The sequence below is a fragment of the Schistocerca nitens genome, chromosome 2 (assembly GCF_023898315.1).
Source record: "Schistocerca nitens isolate TAMUIC-IGC-003100 chromosome 2, iqSchNite1.1, whole genome shotgun sequence".
NCBI classification, from domain to species: Eukaryota; Metazoa; Arthropoda; class Insecta; order Orthoptera; family Acrididae; genus Schistocerca; species Schistocerca nitens.
In genome coordinates this window covers 1,189,617,761-1,189,638,907 of record NC_064615.1, presented here as the reverse complement: position 1 = coordinate 1,189,638,907, position 21,147 = coordinate 1,189,617,761, and the positions used below count along the sequence as shown (strand labels likewise).

The 21,147-nt window shown below is 39.6% G+C and overlaps 1 protein-coding gene across 2 annotated transcripts in view; it reads left to right on the top strand.

Moving 5' to 3' along the window:
* The window catches only part of LOC126237527 (phospholipid-transporting ATPase ABCA3), a 707,258-nt gene that overhangs the window by 445,979 nt on the left and 240,132 nt on the right, over nucleotides 1–21,147 (top strand). For both annotated transcript variants that reach the window (XM_049947708.1, XM_049947709.1), the window contains exon 19: nucleotides 16,995–17,141. In XM_049947708.1, coding sequence (XP_049803665.1) covers nucleotides 16,995–17,141 — 147 coding nt within the window. The remainder of the gene's footprint in view (nucleotides 1–16,994; nucleotides 17,142–21,147) is intronic.

The window sequence follows — 21,147 nt, the reverse complement described above, 5'->3', positions numbered from 1 at the left end:
TTTACATGAATGGCTCGCCCTTCACAGCATCCATCAACAGACTTGAGCCAGCCCTTACTCCAGCTGAGACGCATGTCAGTTCAGACACAGTAACTAATATTGAGATGCTACATACTTGTGATTCCAGAAGGACATCGAATGCACCCTCTTCCACCACTACAGCCTGTGCCTCCAAAAAAAGATCACTCACAACTCATTTTGGGCACCACCTACGCTTCACATACCATTGACACTTGGGGGGAGGGGAGACTGATGTTGACAGTAAACCATTTGCTGTATATTATGTAAAATGTAAATCCTTTGATTATCTGTGTTGTTTCTAAACTTCAAATGAATGATATTGTTTGATTTTTAATTAGTTTTCTTTGCAGTTTACAACTAAACAATGTGCTTAATTATTTATATTGTGTTGAATAAGTTACATGGCTTGTAGATAGCTGTTGTTATGTATAAACATCAATTTTGATATGTAGATATTATGTTGGCATAAAAAGTTGTAGCATATTTAATATAACTCATTACTAGTGTGCTATGACACATTTCATATCCCTGAAGGTTCCCGTCCCCAGTGATCTGACTTGTGACCCACCTGTACATCAGGAAGCATCACTTGTAAGTAAAGAAGCCCTGATATGTAAGGCTCCCCTGTACTAGAGAGACTCTAAAAAATAAAAAAATTGACAAGCATTTAGGTGATATATCTATTACTGTTCATAATACGTGTGAATTTTAAATATGACTGATAACTCTCTGAGACTTGCAGATTATCAGTACTTGATTTGAAGGCTAGCAGTTGACTTTTAATGTAAAAATATCTAATATAAATCATGAGTGAAAAGGTGCTACGCTAATTCACAAAACAATACGTATATCTCCAGTGACTCATATAACCATCAATTATATAAAAGAAACCACCCAGAGAGTGTTAACGTGAAACAACCACATAAATCAAGCATGCTGAACTACAAGTGCAAAATTAAAAATCTGTGGAAAAATTGTCACAAATTGCAAACCATCTGTAAAGGGAGTCACTTACAAAGCCCCTAGCCAAGCTATTCTTGAGCATAGTTCCCTTGCCAGGCATTCTTTCCAAAGAGAAAGAACAGAAAAAAATAGAGATTTTTCAAAAAGAAATATTAGATTTGTTATTATCTATGTTATTGAGACTGTTTGTGAGAAAACACCTTCCAATAAGAGTCACTTAATGTATTAACACTTTGTAGCCTACATGGATGTTGTGTGATTTCCAGAATGAGAAAGGTAGAGTTAGCAGCTTCATGATGAGAACATTTAGCACACTCTTCTGTGGTTAGTACAGCATATCTTCAGTTATATTTGGGGAAATACAATTTAGGGAAGCTAGGAATCATGGAAATAGCAACTTGTAGTACAATTTCTTCTTCAGGATACCTGAGCCATATAGGGAAGAGGAGGAAATCTTCATTTGGTGGCATGACGAATCCCATCAATAACAAGAGTGTTGAGAGGTGTGGAATGACTGAAGTTACACATTAGCAGACAGGAGGAGTTACTGCACGCTACTTCCATAAATGATACTAACAGGAAATTATGTCTAGTGCTAATCTGCATGCACTGACAAATATGGAAGCCATTTCTAGTGAATATATATTAGGAGAAAAGCTACATAGAAAAAAGCCATTTATCATCCTTTTAGAATACCTTACTGCTGTTTCATGTACTGCATCATAATAAACATTTTTGTAACTTTGCTGCAGGACTAGTTGTATTTACTTAATTGCAACATAAAAACATCTCTGACTTCCTGCTGAGTTTTCCTGTTCACACGGCAGTTTACAATTGTGCACCTCGGAACCATACCATCGGTGATATCAATAGATTCTTGTTGACGAAGGTGAGTGGCTGCTCTTACCTGGTGAGTGGTGGTGACGAGATCAGCGGCTGTTAGTCTGGGTTCATAATGCAGCTACTTGTGTGGTGAGCTCAGCAACCTGTGCTTGTAGTGCGGTGAGATCTGCCCAAGGTTGTGAGCAAACCGTTGCGATGCATGCGGATGGATACATTTCCGCTATGCGATCCGCGGTTTGCACGAGTGCATCCAGATCACCGGCACACACTGTCGATGTTTTCTGCGAGTCGGGTGGCAGGCACGATAGCCAAATATGCCACAAAACGTCATCACTGACCACATTGCTCGCTAATCTACGCAGTCTGCATAGTAGCTGCAAAGGCGTGCGATTGCCTAGCTCCTATTTGCGGAGCAGCTTCTACTGCCTCTTCGCCTCGGACTGCGAGAGCTGGGTAATCAGAGTGTACTTGATGGTTGTGTAACGATCAGTACTCAGTGGTGACGCCAGAATATCTTGTACTTCTGCGGCCATATCTTCATTGAGTGCAGTAACTACATAACTGTGCTTCGCTTCATCTGCGGTTGTGTGCGCTAGCACGAATTGACTTTCTACTTGAGCAAACCACAGCACAGGATTTTGTTGCCAAAATTCTGGCAGTTTTACTGTCACACAATTATACTGCTCCAGTAGACACTTCAGCAGTTGGTGGTGGGTCTGCCATCACGAGTCGTGAGTTACGGCAAAATGGAACACGGAAGATGCGTGACACAGTGGACGTGGATGTTCATATTTAACACGATGTGGCACGATACGTAGCATTAGTGATCATTCAATTTCACATTAGTGACTGTTGGACATCACGTCAGGGTCACCAGTGTTGCAGGACTAGTTCTATTTACTTAATTGCAACATAAAAACACACCATAACTCATATGACTCCTTTACTAGAAAATTAAACAACAGAACTGCATAAAAACAAATGAGGAAACATAAGTCAGAGACTGCGCCACAGATAATAATTACAAATGGCAATTACTCACACACAGCATTACACTGCACGTAACACTCCACTTCACCACTCCACCCTTAGTGTGAATGGTACTTTCTGTTGAAACGGACGTGTCATCCGGACCGGGTTACAACGAGTCGTGCACAGGCTGCTGATGGTGAATTAGTGGTAGCCTCAGATGTCCATTGAGGTTGACCTGTGATGTGCAGTGGAGTGGCCGAAGCTTCGGTCATATCCGTAGTGTGTGTAGATGCGTCTGTACCAGAGTAGGAAGCGCGGAAAGCTGGTGTGAGCCTATTGACGGAGACAGTGGTCGGTGTACCCATCACATCGACATTGACTGTCTTGTCCTCCCTACTGATGACATGATAGGGTCCGTTGTAGGGTGGCTGCAGCGGCTCGCATACTGCGTCATACCGTAAGAAGACATATTGGCATTCCCGTAGCTCATCAAACACAAATGGGAGACAGGTCTGCTGAAACCTTGGAGCAGTGGGGCATAGTTGCCGGATTTTTGTACGCAGCTTTTGTACAAAATCTGAAGTGTCAATGCCACTGTCTGGCACATTAACAAAGAACTTGCCGGGAAGTCATATCGGCTGGCCATAAACGAGTTCTGCAGTCGTGGCATTCAGGTCTTCTTTCAGCGACACACGGAGAACCAGGAGGACAATGGGTAACGTCTCTGTCCACCGCTGTGAATCGTGACAACAAAGCGACACTTTCAGTTGGCCGTGCATGCATTCAATTAAACCATTTGCTGATGGGTGGTAAGCTGTGGTTCCCAGTAGGATAGAGAGTGCTTTGAACAAATACGACTCAAACTGTCTTCCTCAGTCTGTTGTGATTCGTAAAAGCACTCCGAAGTAGGTGATCCGTCCCCTGAAGAATGCAGTCGTGACAGTTTCGGCAGTGATGTCAGCGATCGGGAACACTTCGGGCCAGCGAGTAAAACGATCGGTGGCTGTAAGGCAAGAGGTGTGTCCTTCCGATGGTGGAAGAGGTCCTACAAGGTCTAGGTGGATATGATAAAATCTCTGATTTGGAGGAAAGAATGTGCCAAGAGGTGACCTAACATGCCGGCTAACTTTATTCCATTGACAGGCCACACATTGTCGCACATATTACTTGCAATCTTTGCAATCGCTTCATTGTGTTGGTAGTGGCTCGTATTCCAGGGTGCAGCAAGTTATGTGAAGAAGCGATTGCCTGTTGGTGAAAGTCAGTAGTCACAAAAGATCTCGGTTTGTTGGTGGCGACATCACAATACAGCAGCACAGTTGACAGAGGCAGTGTAATACAGCAAAGTTGTAGGCCCGACGGTTGTGCCAACAAATCTCAGAGCTCACTATCAAATTGCTGCGCTACGGCGAGAGCTTCTAAATCGACTGCTTTGGTGATTGCTTTAATCCTGAAGAGAGCATCAGCTGCCACATTTAGTTCTCCTTCAACACGGACAATAGTGGTTGTGAACTGTCCAGTATAGTCGAGGTGTCGCAGCTGACGTGGTGATGCCTTCTCGAGACGCTGGCAGAAAGCGTACGTTAGTGGCTTACGGTCTGTGATGAGAGTGAACTGCTGTCCTTCCGACATGTGATGAAATTTCTTAATAGCAGCATATGCAACATACAGTTTGCGATCATATGTGGACCAATTTTGTTGAGATGGCAATAGCTTTTTACTGAAGAAGTCTAAGGACTGACAGTGCCAGTCTATTTGCTGTTGCAGTGCTGCACCAATTCCAGCTGCAGATGCATCGACCATCAGGGCGAGAGGCACATGTGGAACTGGGTGCACTAACAACATAGCTTCTGTGATGGCAGTCTTCAGCTTGTTAAATACCAACTCAGCTTCACTGTCCCACCAGAGTTTGTCTTTCGGCTTCAGTGAACCTAGCAAGAATTAATCAGTGGTGCAGCTAGGAAGGCACGATCGTGAATGAATTGACGATAAAAATTGGTTATGCCAAGAAATATATGTAATTCTTTAACTATTGTAGGCTGGGGAAAATTCAGTATAGATTCATGTGGTGGCCGTATACCTTCAGCGTTGATAGTGTAACCTAGGAACTTTACTTCAGCTACTCCAGAAATGCACTACAATGGTTTGATGAGCAGGCCATGTGCACGTAAACGAGTGAAGATCTGTCGTAAGTGCAATAGGTGTTCTTCCTCTGAATTTTACGTAATCAAAACGTTGTCAATATACACATAACAGAAGTCTATGTCACGTGTCACTTCATCCGTGAACGTTGAAATGTTTGGGCAGCATTACAAAGTCCAAAAGGCATTCGGGTAAATTTAAAGAGTCCGAACAGTGTGCAGACAGCAGTGTTAGCAACGTCTTCAGGTGCCACAGGTTTCTAGTAAAATGCACAAACTAAGTCCAAGATAGAAAGGATTAGCTTACCGTGGACATTGAAACTAAAATCTTCGATATGTGGGACTGGACAACGATCTGCAATGGTTCTGGCATTGAGCTGTCTGGAGTCACCGTACGGATGCCATCCATTATTCTTCTTTGGTACCACGTGTAGAGGAGATGACCAACTACTGCTTGATGGGCAGCAGATTCCTTGTGCTAGCTTGTATGAGGATTTCTGCTTAACTATCTTCAGTTTCTGGGGTGTCAAGCGGCACGGACGAGCACGTATTGGTGGCCCAGGTGTAGTCAAAATACAGTGTACTGTCGAGTGCAGCACAGGTGCTAGTGTGGGAGTCTGGCATGTGATCTCGGGGAACTGTCTGAGGAGCTCAATAAACGGAGAATCACTAGTAACCACTCGTACTGCCGTGTCTTCCACACAACGCACTCGACCTTAGCTTGCTAGGTTGGTAGTAGTGTCAAAAAGGTGTCGGTGACGGAGTTCAGGCAGGAGTCCGTAAAACGATAAAAAAATCCGCTCCGCTGCAGCACATCTGCTACGAAAAATGCCATTCAAATTTGCGCCGCAGGCACAAGTTCAAAACTAATGTGACACGACCATACATTGTTATTGTGGAACCACTGGCCATAAAAAGGTGGCAGTCATCCCATTAGTGACATGGCAGACAGGCAGATGGATAGACTGACACGTCAGCACACGTGTCTACCAAATACTCTAACTATGTGCTATGTTCCATTACAGTCAATGGCTGCCATCTGGAGAGCCAATATCCATCATCAATGAGTTCCTCCTGAGTTTCCTTGTTCACATGGAAGTTTACACTTGCATGCCTCGTCAGTAATGCCAACAGATTCTTGTTGACGAAGGTGAGTGGCTGCTCTTACCTGGTGAGTGGTGGTGACGAGATCAGCGGCTGTTAGTCTGGGTTCATAATGCAGCTACTTGTGTGGTGAGCTCAGCAACCTGTGCTTGTAGTGCGGTGAGATCTGCCCAAGGTTGTGAGCAAACCGTTGCGATGCATGCGGATGGATACATTTCCGCTATGCGATCCGCGGTTTGCACGAGTGCATCCAGATCACCGGCACACACTGTCGATGTTTTCTGCGAGTCGGGTGGCAGGCGCGATAGCCAAATATGTCACAAAACGTCATCACTGACCACATTGCTCACTAATCTACACAGTCTGCATAGTAGCTGCAAAGGCGTGCGATTGCCTAGCTCCTATTTGCGGAGTAGCTTCTACTGCCTCTTCCCCTCGGACTGGGAGAGCCGGGTAATCAGAGTGTACTTGATGGTTGTGTAACGATCAGTACTCAGTGGTGACGCCAGAATATCTTGTACTTCTGCAGCCATATCTTCATTGAGTGCAGTAACTACATAACTGTGCTTCGCTTCATCTGCGGTTGTGTGTGCTAGCACAAATTGACTTTCTACTTGAGCAAACCATAGCATGGGATTTTGTTGCCAAAACTGTGGCAGTTTTACTGTCACACAATTATACTGCTCCAGTAGACACTTCTGCAGTTGGTGGTGGGTCTGCCATCGTGAGCTACAGCGAAATGGACCACGGAAGATGCACAACGCAGCTGATGCGGATGCTCGTATTTAACGCGACTCGCCACAATACAGAGTGTCAGTGATCATCAAATTTCATGTTAGTGACTGTTGGACATCACATCGGTGTCACCAATGTTGCGGGACTAGTTGTATTTACTTAATTGCAACATAAAAACACACCGTAGCTCATACGACTCCTTTACTACAAAATTAAATAACAGAACAGCATAAAAACAAATGATATAACACAAGTCAGAGATTGTGCCAGAGATAATAATTACAAATGGCAATCACTCGCACACAGCATTACAGAGCATTTCAACTTTACCAATTTCAGAGAGCACTGTGAGCTGTCAATATATTGGAAAATTTAACCAAGGGCAATATTAACATAAGTGTAATTGGAATTTACATCTCCGGCCCAAATATTATGATGAATTATAGAAGTAGTGACTAATTAGGCACTCTTTCACTGTGTTTTTGAATGTCTGTCAATTTCCAATTTCTTACCCAATGTCGACTGACAACTCTTTATCCACTTGGCACCAAATTATAAAGCTCTATTGTGCATTAAAGACAGAAAAGTATATACTATACAGAAATTACTTTTACTACTTGAATTGTAGTTGTGATTCCATGGTTCATCCCAAATGCACTCATGATATCAGCCATATATGCCATCAGAAAGAATTCCATAGTGGCTTGTGCAAGAATTTCATTTATACATACACAATAATTTAAACATTAAAATTTACAGTCATCCTTCTTCTGTTGCTATTTCAATGGTATTTATATTCGAAGGTGTTTTTCATGTTGCTGGGCAACAGTCATACAAAAATTTTTAAATGAACACACTGCCATTTTATCATATTATCGTTATTATAAATTTTTGCCCTTAAGACAGTGATTGAACTTGAATATTACATGATTATTCAATTGTCCTCTTTTTTTATGTTTTCTTCTTCTTTTGCTCTTCCCAAAACCTTTTCATTCTTTGACTGTGTTCGTATTTCCATTGCTCTGTCCATATTTTCCCTGGTCTCTTCCTTTCTTTTACTTCAAATTTTGTGTTCATAATTTTGTTTCTGAATTGGTCTCTTTCATCTATCATTTCTTTATTGATTCCTGCTTGTTTTAGGTCTTCTTTTATTTCATCAAACCAGGTTTTTTTTTTTTTTTTTTTTTTTTTTTTTTTTTTTTTTTTTTTTTTGAGCTGTTGGCTACATCCCTCTTTGTGAGTCTGGTGTTGTTCATTCTATGTATGTGCCCAAAGAATGTTAATCGATGTTTTCTGATTATATCTGTGAGTCTGTCTGTATGTTCATATAGTTCTTTAATTGGTCTCTTCATTCATATACCATCTATATGTACTGCTCGAAAAATTTTTCGAAGGATTTTATGTTCTATCTTTTCTGTCTCTGTTATGCCTGACGCCCCTATTGAGGTCTTTCTGATGCATAGAGGGCTTCTGTTAGTACAACACTATTCTAGTGCCTGAATTTAGCCTGTCTTGAAATGCTTCTTTTATTGTAGTGCATCCATGTAAGTTTGTATGCTTTCTGAATTTTTTTCTATTTGTTCTGTATTGGATGGATCCTCCTATTTGTACATGTTCTCCAAGATACTTGAATTTTTCCACTCAGTTAACTAATCCATATTTTGTGTGCATGACTTGTGTATTGTTGTTCTCTCTTTCTATATAGTGTTTTCTCGTATGATATCTGGAACCCCATTTTAGCAGACTTCATGTAAATATCCCAAGGCTACTTGCACTTCTTCTCTGTTGCTGCTGAGTATTGCTAAGTCATCTGGAAATGCTAGGCATTTTATGAATGTTTTGTTTGGACGTGTTCTTCCTAACTGAATTCGTTTTGCTTTTTCTTCCCACTGCTTGATAAGTTTGTCCAGGACGATGTTGAATAGAAGCTGTGAGAGACCATCTCCTTGTCTGACCCCTGTATGTATGGCTCTAAGATTTCTCCCATAAATTTTATTTTGGATGTGGTGTCTGTAAGCATCTGTTCTATCAGTACCCTAGTTTTTCTGTCTATTCCATATTCTTCTAGTGTGCCAAAGAGAGTCTGCCTGCCAGTGCAGCCATAGGCCTTCTTAAAGTCCACAGATGTAACTACAGTGTTGTTCACCTGTCTGACCTTCAAGAGTGTTCACAGGTTCCAAATTTGTTCAATAGGGGACCTTCCCTTTCTGACCTTTGCATGCTATTCATCTATCTTTGTATCCACTTGTGGTTCCAGTCTGTTCAGTAACACCTTGGAACCTTGGACAGAATTTTGTAAGTGACTGGTAATAATGAGATCCTTCTATAATTATTAGGATCTGTCCTGTCTCCCTTTTTGTGGAGTGGGTGAATCAGTTCGCATTTCCATTCGTGTGGAATTTTCTTTGTATTCTATATTTCCAAGAGAATTGCATGAATTTTCTTTGTAATATTTTGGCCTGTGAGTTTCCAGATCTTGGTGATAATGCTGTCTTCCCCTGGAGCTCTGTTGTTTTTAGTTGTTTTATAACATCCTCTACCTCTGTGACTGTAGGCGGCTCTGAGTTGGGGTTTGGTAGTGTTTTCATGAAGTATAATTTTTCTTTGGGCTTTTCAGAGTTGAGGAGTTTATCAAAGTATCCTTTGAATATTGCAAGTCTCTTTTGTGTTTGTTTCTAGCGATCCATTTGTTCTTCTGAAGCAGATATTTGGAGGCTGATAACCCATTATATTTTATCCAAATATTCTGTAGAAATTTCTCGTATTATTTTTCTTGAAGTCTTCTTCAATTTCATTTAGTCTATTTTTGTCGTATGCCCTTTTCACTGCTCTGATATCTTTCAAGGCTTGTTTTTGGACTTTGTGGTAATCCTGCCATGTTTCTGTTGTTCTGTTACTGCTAAACTTCTTCCATGCCTTAACTCTTCATCCAATGGCCTGATCACAGATTGCATACCACCATCTATACTTGAGTTTCCTGGGAGGCTCACCCCAACGCATTGCCTTCAGAATTGTCTTCGCCAGGTCTGTTCAGTTCTCTGTTGCATTCTGATTAATTTCGTCAATGATTTTGTCTTTGTTTATCTGTAAATATTCTGGATCTGGTCTTATAATTTTATTGTGTTGTCTTTCTATTTCTTGGAATTGGCTTAATCTTTACTTGTAGAAAGTGATGGTCAGACTTGAAGAATCCTTTGTGAGTTCTCCCATTTAGAATTTCACTTTTATTTTTACTTGTTATGACTATGTGGTCTATTTGGAATTCTCCCCATACATTTTTCGGCATTTTCCACGTTGTGAGTTTTCATCTTGGTTTCTGAAATTGTGTCGACATAACATTTTGACAGTACTTTATCAAATGCTCCCCATTCTTGTTCGTGCATTTGTGTGCTTTATGTGGGCCTATGATATGCTTGTACTTCTTCTCTTTGCCTAGTTGTGCACTGAAATCTCCTAGTACAATTTTGACATAGCTTTTTGGTATTTGTTTGTCATGGAAGAAATTTGATGTCTTCCCAAAAGTCTTCGACTTCTTGTGGTCTGTTCCTGTTGTTGTCATTTATAGTTGCACGTGCGTTGATAATTGTGTGTCTTTTGTTTCCTGACTTGAAGGTTATTGTGGAGACTCTTTCTGATGCTAAACTGTGATGTTGTCTATGACAGATTTGTGTACTGTAAATTCTGTGCCAAACATTGTTGGTGTTCCCCACCTGACGGCAAGTTTTCCTATTTATATCATGTAGTTTTCTGTGTTCAAATGGTTCTCTTCAGTAAAACAGGTCTCTTGTCTTGTGAAGATTTTGATGTGAAATTTTTCTAATACATCAGTAAGATGTTTAAGCTTGCCTATTTTAACCAGTGCATTGATGTTGAGTGTGCCGATAAAATGTTTGCGAACAAGTTTCGAGAAGCTCCGACTCTTCTCTATTTCGTGATGTTCCTGGTTCCCAGAAAGCGATGACCAGGAAAAACCAATAAATTCACTGGGACATGAGGTATTGGGTATCTTTCCCGTTGTTCTATCATGATTTTTTTCAAGTTGAAGGTGTTTGTGGTGACCTCTGTTGGAGGTCACAGTTGTTAAAGACTTGATTGTTGAGATCAAGACGTATTTGTAGCATCCACACCAACAAGGTAAACAGATGACCAATAGCCACTGGATGCCAGAACAGACACTAATGGGTTTAGGTCTGTTTTAGTATTTGGTACGCCTGGGTATTTCATTTCCTCAGTACCACTGATATCTGGGAGGCTTTCCTCTATCCGCCACCTGGGAAGGTACCCAATGAGGGACCTAATGACCCCACACATTTGACTGTTGAAATCTGGTTTCGCAGATTTCAGAGCGGATCAGGTTGTGGAAAGGGGCCAAGATCAGTTATTGTTAGTTACACAAGACCCACAACTTTATTCCTCAAAAACCAATGCACAGTTTTCTCTTTAAAACAACAAGGATCAATTCATGGCTGAGGGCCCAAGTAACTTCTCAATAATATAGTTTAAATAATTCCTTTTAATACACAAGGATTTAGAGAAATGGCTGGAGGTCTTACTTAAGTAAAATTAAAATATCTTCTCGGCTTAAGGCCCAAATAATATTTCAGATCAGCAAAGGAAATTCTTAAAAAGCAAGTATTTACAAATTTTGGCTAAAAGCCATATTAAGGAGAATTTAAATTAACTCTTCGGCTGAAAGCCCAATAATATTTCAACATAATGAAAGAGAACATTTAAAGACAAGCATTTATACAGTATAACAGAAAACCATCTTAAGAAAACCTGAAATATCGTGACAGCTGAAGCCCCAAACAATTATTCAAAATAATTAAAGACAATCCTTAAGATAAGCATTTACACAGTACAGCTGAAGTCCATTTTAAGATTTCGAGATAATTAAAGAGAATCATTACAGACAGGAATTTACGCATTACGCGCTGAAAGCCACAGATTTTCAAACAAATGCGGCTGAAGGCCTAAATACAGAGGAAACAAGAATTTTAAATAAAACATGGCTGATGGCCTAACCTTAAAACACTTCACATAAGGATCGGCTGAAGGCCATATACTGAACATAGAACAGACAAAATTAATACATGGCTGAAGGGCTGGCACTGTACTTGCGACAAAAGAAAATCACAATCACAAACAGCAGAGCAGTGGTGCTCAGAAGTGTTCACAGGGTCAAACTGGGGAGGAAATTTTAACAACAGGTTAGGTGAGACAGGAAACCAATGGTAACACTAAATGATCAGGTGGCAGCATGACCTAGGGACAGCTGAAGAACCAACCAACAACATAATCAATACCCTTCCACCCAACCGATAGCACAACAACTGAAAATGACTTCCTCGCTGCTCTGTTGCAGCCGACCGACTCCCTACACCAGTACGCAGACAGTATTCATCTGCTAAATGAAAATCACAGAAGCTACACACAGTTCCACATAAACACTTTCACCAAGAACACCGACAGTCCTAAAAACCAATCACGGTGGAACAACAAGGAGAAGTGACAAGTCACACACACGCAGAGTTTCCATAAGCAGTTGGCGACCAAATACACATTGTCCGATGAGACGACCGACTGAACAACCAACCAGCGTCATCCCTACTCAAGCTATGAGTGTTGGCAACAGTCGGGCGAGTCTTGGCTGTCCGGAGCTCACTGCAGCTCCAACCCGACTCAACTCGATGTCCACTCGGAACCTCGGAGACGCGGCAAACTGGGCACACTGGCTCGGACCCACCCATGCAGAGGTAACTCTTGCCCGTCGGCGATGACATCTCTGCACGAGGAAGGAACCGACCCACGTCCGGCAAGATGGCCAGCTGATGAGGCCCAGAAATGGTCTAAAGACTAAATACAAGTCACCCAATGAGACGACCAGCCGACGGTTATTCCTGCTCCAATCTACTTCTGTTGAACAGTTCATGTGTGTGGCCAGCAGTCAGCAAGTACTGGCTGTCCATGCCTCACTGGTGCTCCATCCCCGACTGAACTTCCGACAGACGATGACTCGGAAATACTAGCGATCGCTCCAGAGATAGTACGACAGTGCACTTATCAATAAGCACTGCAGCTGCCAGTCACAGGCAAGAAAACCAGCAACTTAGTGACGCCAGTACATCAAATAAGAAGGAGGCGACAGTACCGTAAAGACAATGTGACAAGCAATAAACAGCATGAAGACGATCTTCGTACGGCTCAACTGTATTGTTGTTTATTTAATTATGACCCAGGTTTTGACCTTTTATGCTATTTTCAAGTGATTGAGTTTATGTTATTAATATATATTGCAGGACATTAAGCTCAAAATTAGCTATAAATTAAGAAAAATAGTCACTCTCCACGAAATTCCAGATGTAAAATCATCATTTTTTTAAAAAATTAATCAGTAAATAATAGTGGGAGTACATCATATTGAATAAAAACAGGATTACTTTAGTTATGCAATATATGTTAATGACATAAACTCAATCACTTGAAAGCAGCATAAAATGGCAAGACCTGGGTCATAATTAAATAAACAACAATACAGTCAACTGGCAGTGTGTTAATTTAAAAAGGAATCTATTTTGTAGATAAGAATAGCCATTACTCATCTTTTGCAACTGAATTTGTATTATTGTTTTTAAGCAAACATGCTTCACCTAAATGTGTTAGTCATCTTTGTTGTTGTTGTGGTCTTCAGTCCAAAGACTCCATACCACTATATCCTGTGCAAGCCTCTTCATTTACAAATAAATACTGCAACCTACATCCTTCTGAACCTGCTTACTATATTCACCTCTTGGTCCCCCTCTTTGATTTTTACCATCCACGCTTCCCTCCAGTATTATATTGGTGATCCATTGGTTCTCCAGAATATGTCCTACCAACTGATCCCGTCTTGTAGTCAGGTTGTACCACAAACTTCTCTTCCCCCAGTTCTATTCAGTACCTCCTCATTAGTTATGTAATCTACCCATGTAATTTTCAGCATTCTTCTGCAGTGCTGCATTTTAAAAGCTTCTATTCTCTTCTTGTTAAACTGTTTATTGTCCATGTTTCACTTCCATACATGGCTACACTCAATACAAATACTTTCAGAAAGGGCTTCCTGACACTTAAAACTATACTCGATGTTAACAAATTTCTCTTCTTCAGAAATTCTTTTCTTGCCATTGTCAGTCTACATTTTATATCTCCCTACTTCGACCATCATCAGTTATTTTGCTTCCCAAATAGCAAAACTCATTTACTACTTAAGTGTCTCATTTCCTAATCTGATTCCCTCCGCATCATCTGATTTGATTCGACTACGTTCCATTATCCTCGTTTTGCTTTTGTTGATGTTCATCTTATATCCTCCTTTCAATAGACAGTCCATTCCATTCAACTGCTCTTCCAAGTCCTTTGGTGCGTCTGACAGAATTACAATGTCATCAGCAAACATCAAAGTTTTTATTTCTTCTCCCTGGACTTTAATACCTACTCCAGATTTTTCTTTTGTTTCCTTTACTGCTTGCTCAATACACAGATTGAATAATATCAGGGATAGGCTACAACCCTGTCTCACTCCCTTCTCAATCACTGCTTCCCTTTTGTGCCACTCGACTCGTATAACTGCCATCTGGTTTCTGAACAAATTGTAAATAGCCTTTTGCTCACTGTATTTTACCCCTGCCACCTTCAGAATTTGAAAGAGAGTATCCCAGCCAAGATTGTCAAAAGCTGTCTCTAAGTCTACAAATCCTATAAACAAAGGTCTATCTTTCTTTAATCTGTCATCTAAGATAAGTAGTAGGGTCAGTATGGCCTTGCATGTTCCTACATTTCTACGGAATCTGAACTGATATTCCCTGAGGTCGGCCTCTGCAAGTTTTTCCATTCTTCTGTAAAGGATCCATGTTAGTATTTTGCAGCCATGACTAACTAAGCTGATAGTTTGGTATTTTTCACAGCTCTCAGAACTTGTTTTCTTTGGAATTTGAATTATTATATTCTTCTTCAAGTCTGAGGTATTTCGCCTGTCTCATACATCTTGCTCACTAGATGGAAAAGTTTTGTTATGGCTGGCTCTCCCAAGGCTATCAGTAGCTTAAATGGTAAGTTGTCTACTCCCGGGTCCTTGTTTTGACTTAAGCCTTTCAGTGCTTTGCCAAATTCTTCAGGCAGTATCACATCTCCCTTCTCATCTTCATCTATGTCCTCTTCCATTTCCCTAATACTGCCCTCAAGTACATCTCCCTTGTATTGACCCTCTATATACTCCTTCCACCTTTCTGCTTTATCTTCTTTGCTTGAACTGGTTTTTGATCTGATCTCTTGATATTCATACAGGTGGTTCTCTTTTCTCCAAAGGTCTCTCTGACTTTCCTTTTGGGCAGCATCTGTCTTTCCCCTGGTGATATAGGATTCTACATCCTTACATTTGTCCTCTAGCCATTCCTGCTTAGCCATTTTGCACTTCCTGTTGATCTCATTTTTCAGATGTTTGATTCCCTTTCACCTGCTTCATTTTTTGTATCTTCTCTTTTCATTGATTAAATTCAGTATCTCTTGTGTTACCCAAAGATTTCGACTAGCCCTTATCTTTTTACCTACTTCAGCCTCTGCTGTCATCACAATTTCATCTTCCAGAGCTACCCATTCTTCTTCTACTGTATTCCTTTCCCCTGTTCTTGTCAATCATTCACTACTGCTCCCTCTGAAACTCTCTGCAACCTCTAGTCCTTTCAGTTTATCCAGGTCCATATCCTTATATTCCTGCTTTTTTGAAGTTTCATTAGTTTTAATCTGCAGTTCATAACCAATAAATTGTGGTCAGAGACCACATCTGCTTACCATTATATAATAAATCTGAAATCTTCTGTTGTCTCCAGGTTTCATCCATGTATACAACCTTCTTTCATTATTGTTAAACCAAGTATTGGCTATGATTAAATTAAGGTCTCTGCAAAATTCTACAAGGTGGCTTCCTCTTTCATTCCGTTCCCCCTGACCATATTCACCTACTACTTTTCCTACTGTCGAATTCCAGTTACCCGTGACTATTAAATTTTCATCTCCCTTAACTATCTGAATTATTTCTTTTATCTCATCATACATTTCCACAATCTCCTCTGCATCTACGGAGCTAGTTGGCCTATAAACTTCTACTACTGTCATGGGTGTGGGCTCTGTGTCTATCTTGGCTACAATAATGCATTCACTATGCTGTTCATTGTAGCTTTCCCGTGTTCCTATTTTATTATTCATTAATAAACGTACTTCTGCATTAGCCTTATTTGATTTCATACTTATAACCCTGTATTCCCCTGACCAGAAGTCCTGTTCCATCCATTTGCCTTTTCAGATTTTCTAAACGTACATGCCCAATTGAGGGACCTCACGTTCCATGCTCTGATCTGTAGAATGCCAGTTTTGTTTCTCCTGATAATGACATCCTCCTGAGTAGGAGATCTGAATGAATGACTATTTTACCTCTGGAATATTTTACTCAAGAGGATGCCATCATCATTTAACCATACAGTAAAGCTGCATGCCCTCAGGAAAAGTTATGGCTGTCGTTTCCCCTTACCTTCAGCCGTTCACAATACCAGTATGGCAAGGCCATTTTGGTTTATGTTACAAGGCCAGATCAGTCAATCATCAAGACTGTTGCCCTTGGAACTACTAAAAGGCTGCTGCCCCTCTTAGGAACCATGATTGCTAACCTCTCAACGGGTACCCCAACATTATGTTTTCATCTACAGTGCGGCTATTTGTGCCACTGAGGCATGCAAGTCTCCCCACCAATGGCAAGGTCCATGGTTCATGGTTGGTACAAAAAGAAATGAAAGTAATAATTGTTTGATTAAGTACAAAGGTTTATTTTAAGATATATCAAACACTTTGTATGTCGAAACAAAATATATATAGCAGCTTTGCTTTTTCCACACCAGTGAAGGTAACAAAGTTCAGACATACACTGAAAGACGTCAGGTACATACCAGCGTAATTTCACTGTGTTGTAGTACACCTGCTGCACTAATAGTGGTGATGGTAGTAGTAGTAGTAACAGTATAAGTCCAATAATCATAACATACACATAGAAGAAAACTGATTCTTCCTTATAGTTCTCCAATTTTCTAAAGTAAATTTGGCTTTTTCTTGTGCTGTGTTTTAAACTACATTTATGTCACTTTTGCAGTAGCATTTAACTTAAAGTTTCTTGGTAATACTTTGTTTCAGAGTTATGATAAAAACTATATACTAACTGGTACAAAGTCAAATGAAAGTATTGGGCTGTATGAGACATACAAGAGTTTGCTGCCAATGGAGTGGATTGTTGATCTTGGCATTAACAATACCAACATTACTGATGCAATTTTACGTGCTGTAAGTAGAATCCCACTAGGATAGTCATTGAAGTAATCATAATTTACATGTCTATAAAATTATGAGATGATACATGTCTTCAATAAGCAAGACATTAGCATTGCTGATAGTCAAGCATTACTGTACGTGACGCTATCCTAGCTTTTTGAAATTTAGTTGGTTAAACAGAAGGAGAGGTCATTCACTCCTCAAGAAGAGAGGGAAGCTCCTGCTGGATTGGTCAATAGGTTTGTGAAGATTAAAAAGGGAGGACAGGTCACCAAGACACACGCATCCCTCTCTTCTCCCCAAGGAATTAACTAATAGATCCAGCAGTTACAATAGTGTCGTGTGGCTGTTGGTAATACTGATGTTTTGCTTCCTGCCAGGTAAGTAATGGCCTGCTATTCTATAGCAGAAGTAGTGATAATAGTGGTGGTAGTAGCAGTAGTGTGTGTCATTTCATGTGGCAGCATCCTCTATACCAAAAAGTTAACATTGTTCAAAGCAGTTTTAACAAAAACATTTGTACAGAAACGATTCATTCTCACAATAAAACAATTTATTAAAAAAATACTTCATTATTTTATTTCCCTAGGTTTTTCAATTTCGCCATTGTAGAGCTGCTCGGAAAATGGAAATTATAGCTTGTAGGTTGACTGCCCCAGTCACATGCTCTTTTGTAACTGTAGGTTACCATTCACCACACTAACTGTTCAGATGCTACAGAATTTTCAGTGAAATTTTGAAGCAAATTAGGTGCATTTGAAACTTCCTGGCAGATTAAAACTGTGTGCCAGACCGAGACTCGAACTCGGGACCTCTCGTTCTGGAAACATCCCCCAAGGCTGTGGCTAAGCCATGTCTCCGCAATATCCTTTCTTTCAGGAGTGCTAGTTCTGCAGGTTCGCAGAAGAGCTTCTATAAAGTTTGGAAGGTAGGAGATGTGGTACTGGCAGAAGTAAAGCTGTGAGGATGGGGCGTTAGTCGTGCTTGGGTAGCTCAGATGGTAGAGCGCTTGCCCGGAAGGCACAGGTCCCGAGTTCGAGTCTCGGTTGGACACACAGTTTTAATCTGCCAGGAAGTTTCATATCAGTGCACACACCGCTGCAGAGTGAAAATCTCATTCTAGGTGCATTTTTCCACTGAACTGTTTGATAAAACATAACAATCCTTTGTAACACACGTATCACAAAACATGATGTTATTTATGATTTATGATGAAGCAAAAGTAATTAATTTATCAATCTGGAAGCTTCTGAAAGTAAGGTTATATGCATGGTCTACATTTTTCTACATCAACTTTTTTTGTTTTTTTTTTATTTTTTTTATTTTTTTATTATAGCGTAACACTTTTGTGCAAAAATTGTGTTGTATGTCTGATACTATTTTACCACACTATATTAACATTTCTATTTCAGTGTTGCAATATGTAAATTAAACAGCTATTTCTTTGTTTGCTTTCTAAATGTCTGCTGGCCAGTGTGGCCGAGCGGTTCTAGGTGCTTCAGTCTGGAACCGTGCGACCGCTATGGTCGCAGGTTCGAAATCTGCCTCGGGCATGGATGTGTGTGATGTCCTTAGGTTAGTTAGGTTTAAGTAGTTCTAAGTTCTAGGGGACTGATGATCTCAGATGTTAAGTCCCATAGTGCTCAGAGCCATTTGAACCTAAATGTCTAAACTATTTCTCACTTTAAGAATGTTTGCTGCTAATAGATCATGTGTGTTTGGAAAAAAATCTAAATGGGATCCAATGAAGTATGCAGAATATCGATCAAAAGAGTGTGATAGACTTAAATTACAAAGGATGAAATAAAAACAGGCACTTCAGACTGATAGAAAGAAGATAAAAGTCAAGTGTGAGTTGGATAGGATGAGACACAAGTGGCACAGAGAAAAGCTGAAATAATTATGTGAGACAGAAAAAGGATTTTCACAAAAGGGCTCTTATAGCAGTTGATAAGGTAAACAGAGGTTTGTCAAACAGCCAAGAAACGTAAAACATTGGTAACAAAATTTAAAGTTGATGAGGTATCAGAACTTACGAGAAAGCTCAATCAAGCTTGTAAATTCAAACAGGGATGCAAAAGTCTGAATGAAGAAACTAAAGCTTCTTCTGAATTAAGCACACACACCCACATTCACTTAAACACAACTCACACACCCATGACCACTGTCTTTGGCTGCCAAAGCCAGACTATTCTAACACAGAAGAAGGCCTTCTGGCTGAAACCTCATGTGTTTAGCACTCTCTTTGTTGTGCCTGTCTGCAGCTCAACATATGCGCTATATGATGAGTAGCAATCTGTCTTTTTCATAACATTGCCATTATTCCATCCTGGATTTTCCATTTTTTAAAGCTAATGTGATACAATTTTATCTTTGTGATAATGTTAGCAGACAGAACCAGGTAAAAAGGACAAAATTACCATAAAGAACGTCCAAACTGGTACGGAAGAAGTGGTGCAGAAATACACAATAATGACAACTATTGCTGAAACCTATGAAGAGATTGTGAAGGAATATCCTGACTATGTGATCTTTGCCTACCATTTGTATTTCCTGTTTCCTCTGTGCTCTATGACATTAGATACTGTGCCAGTATGCGGTTTTTGGTGGAAAGTATAGGAAAAGAAACATTAGTATTTCCAGACAGGATACAAGGATTAATAGCTCTCCTTGTATGAGATTCTGAAAACTTATTTTGTATTGCATATTTTTAATTGTCTGACCATCTTTAAATTCATTTTAATGGTAAACTCGTTTTGTTTCTTACATTTTGTACTGACGGATTATGTCTCTGTGTGCCACACACACATCAGTTCCACACACAAATTTTCAAATGAAAATTAAATGTCATACACATTTTGAAAAAATTCCATTCTGTTGTCTTACAAGTGAATATTTAATTTACAATAAAACAATGTTTCACTGAAATTGATGGACCGTCAGAGCAGAAAATCTCTACTTATGTGGAAACAAATTGTTCTCATTCTTCACACATGCAACAAATATTTCAATTTTAATATGTCATTCATATTTGTCTTAACTGGTTCAGACTTCCTGCCTGAATTACTTAAAATGCAAACTACTGTAATATAAGAAATTAAAAAATTTTAGCAGGTTAGTTGTGCTACCTATGATGCTTTTTGTAAGTGTATTTGTTAACTCTTAACACACGCAACCATGGAATGACCTTTATTCATCCAGAGACAGGATATAATGCTAGGAGTTTTCAGAAAATCTGTAGCATAAAGAATACAAGGTTGTATGGCATCCTACAAAGGGCAAGGGTGCATATTACATGCCACAATAATTTTATTCAAAAGTGCATAAGCAAATCTAATGAAGTACAAAAAGGTATTTCTTATTGAATACACACCACTGACACTTACATACTAATAAAATCTGAGTTCTAACACATTTGTTCCAACTATTCATTCACAATAAAATAAGCATTTGATTAAAAATACTGCTGAAATATAATGAATGACAATAGCTATTTCCTACAAGTTGACTTTAAAAATTTTTAATATTGCTTCCTTAATTCATTCACAGTAAAATAAGCATTTGATTAAAAATACTGCTGACATATAACAAATGACAATAGCTATTTCCTACAAGTTGATCATTAAAAAAATTTAATATTGCTTCCTTCTTTTACCTGTTCCAGATGTTTATTGTACTGTTTACTACCCTGAATGCTTGTTTCTTTTCTTTCTTAAACTTTATCTGCCCTTTTTATATGGACATCATTGCATGTTTTCATGTTGTTAAGAATGGAGACTGGAATTAATTTTGAAACTATCATTGTACTTTTTTCTTTTTTTTAAATTGAACTTTTTGTATATGTAGAGATGGCAAGTGTAGAACAGTTAGCTGTCAAAATAATTGATTCAAGAGAGTTAGCCTTGAATCATTGGTAATTAATCTGATAGTGTCTTCCTATGTGGTGAAGATGGTTTTTATATCTGTCTTATTACAACACAGAAGTGAAGGCCACAGGTAATAACAGATTGGATGTAAG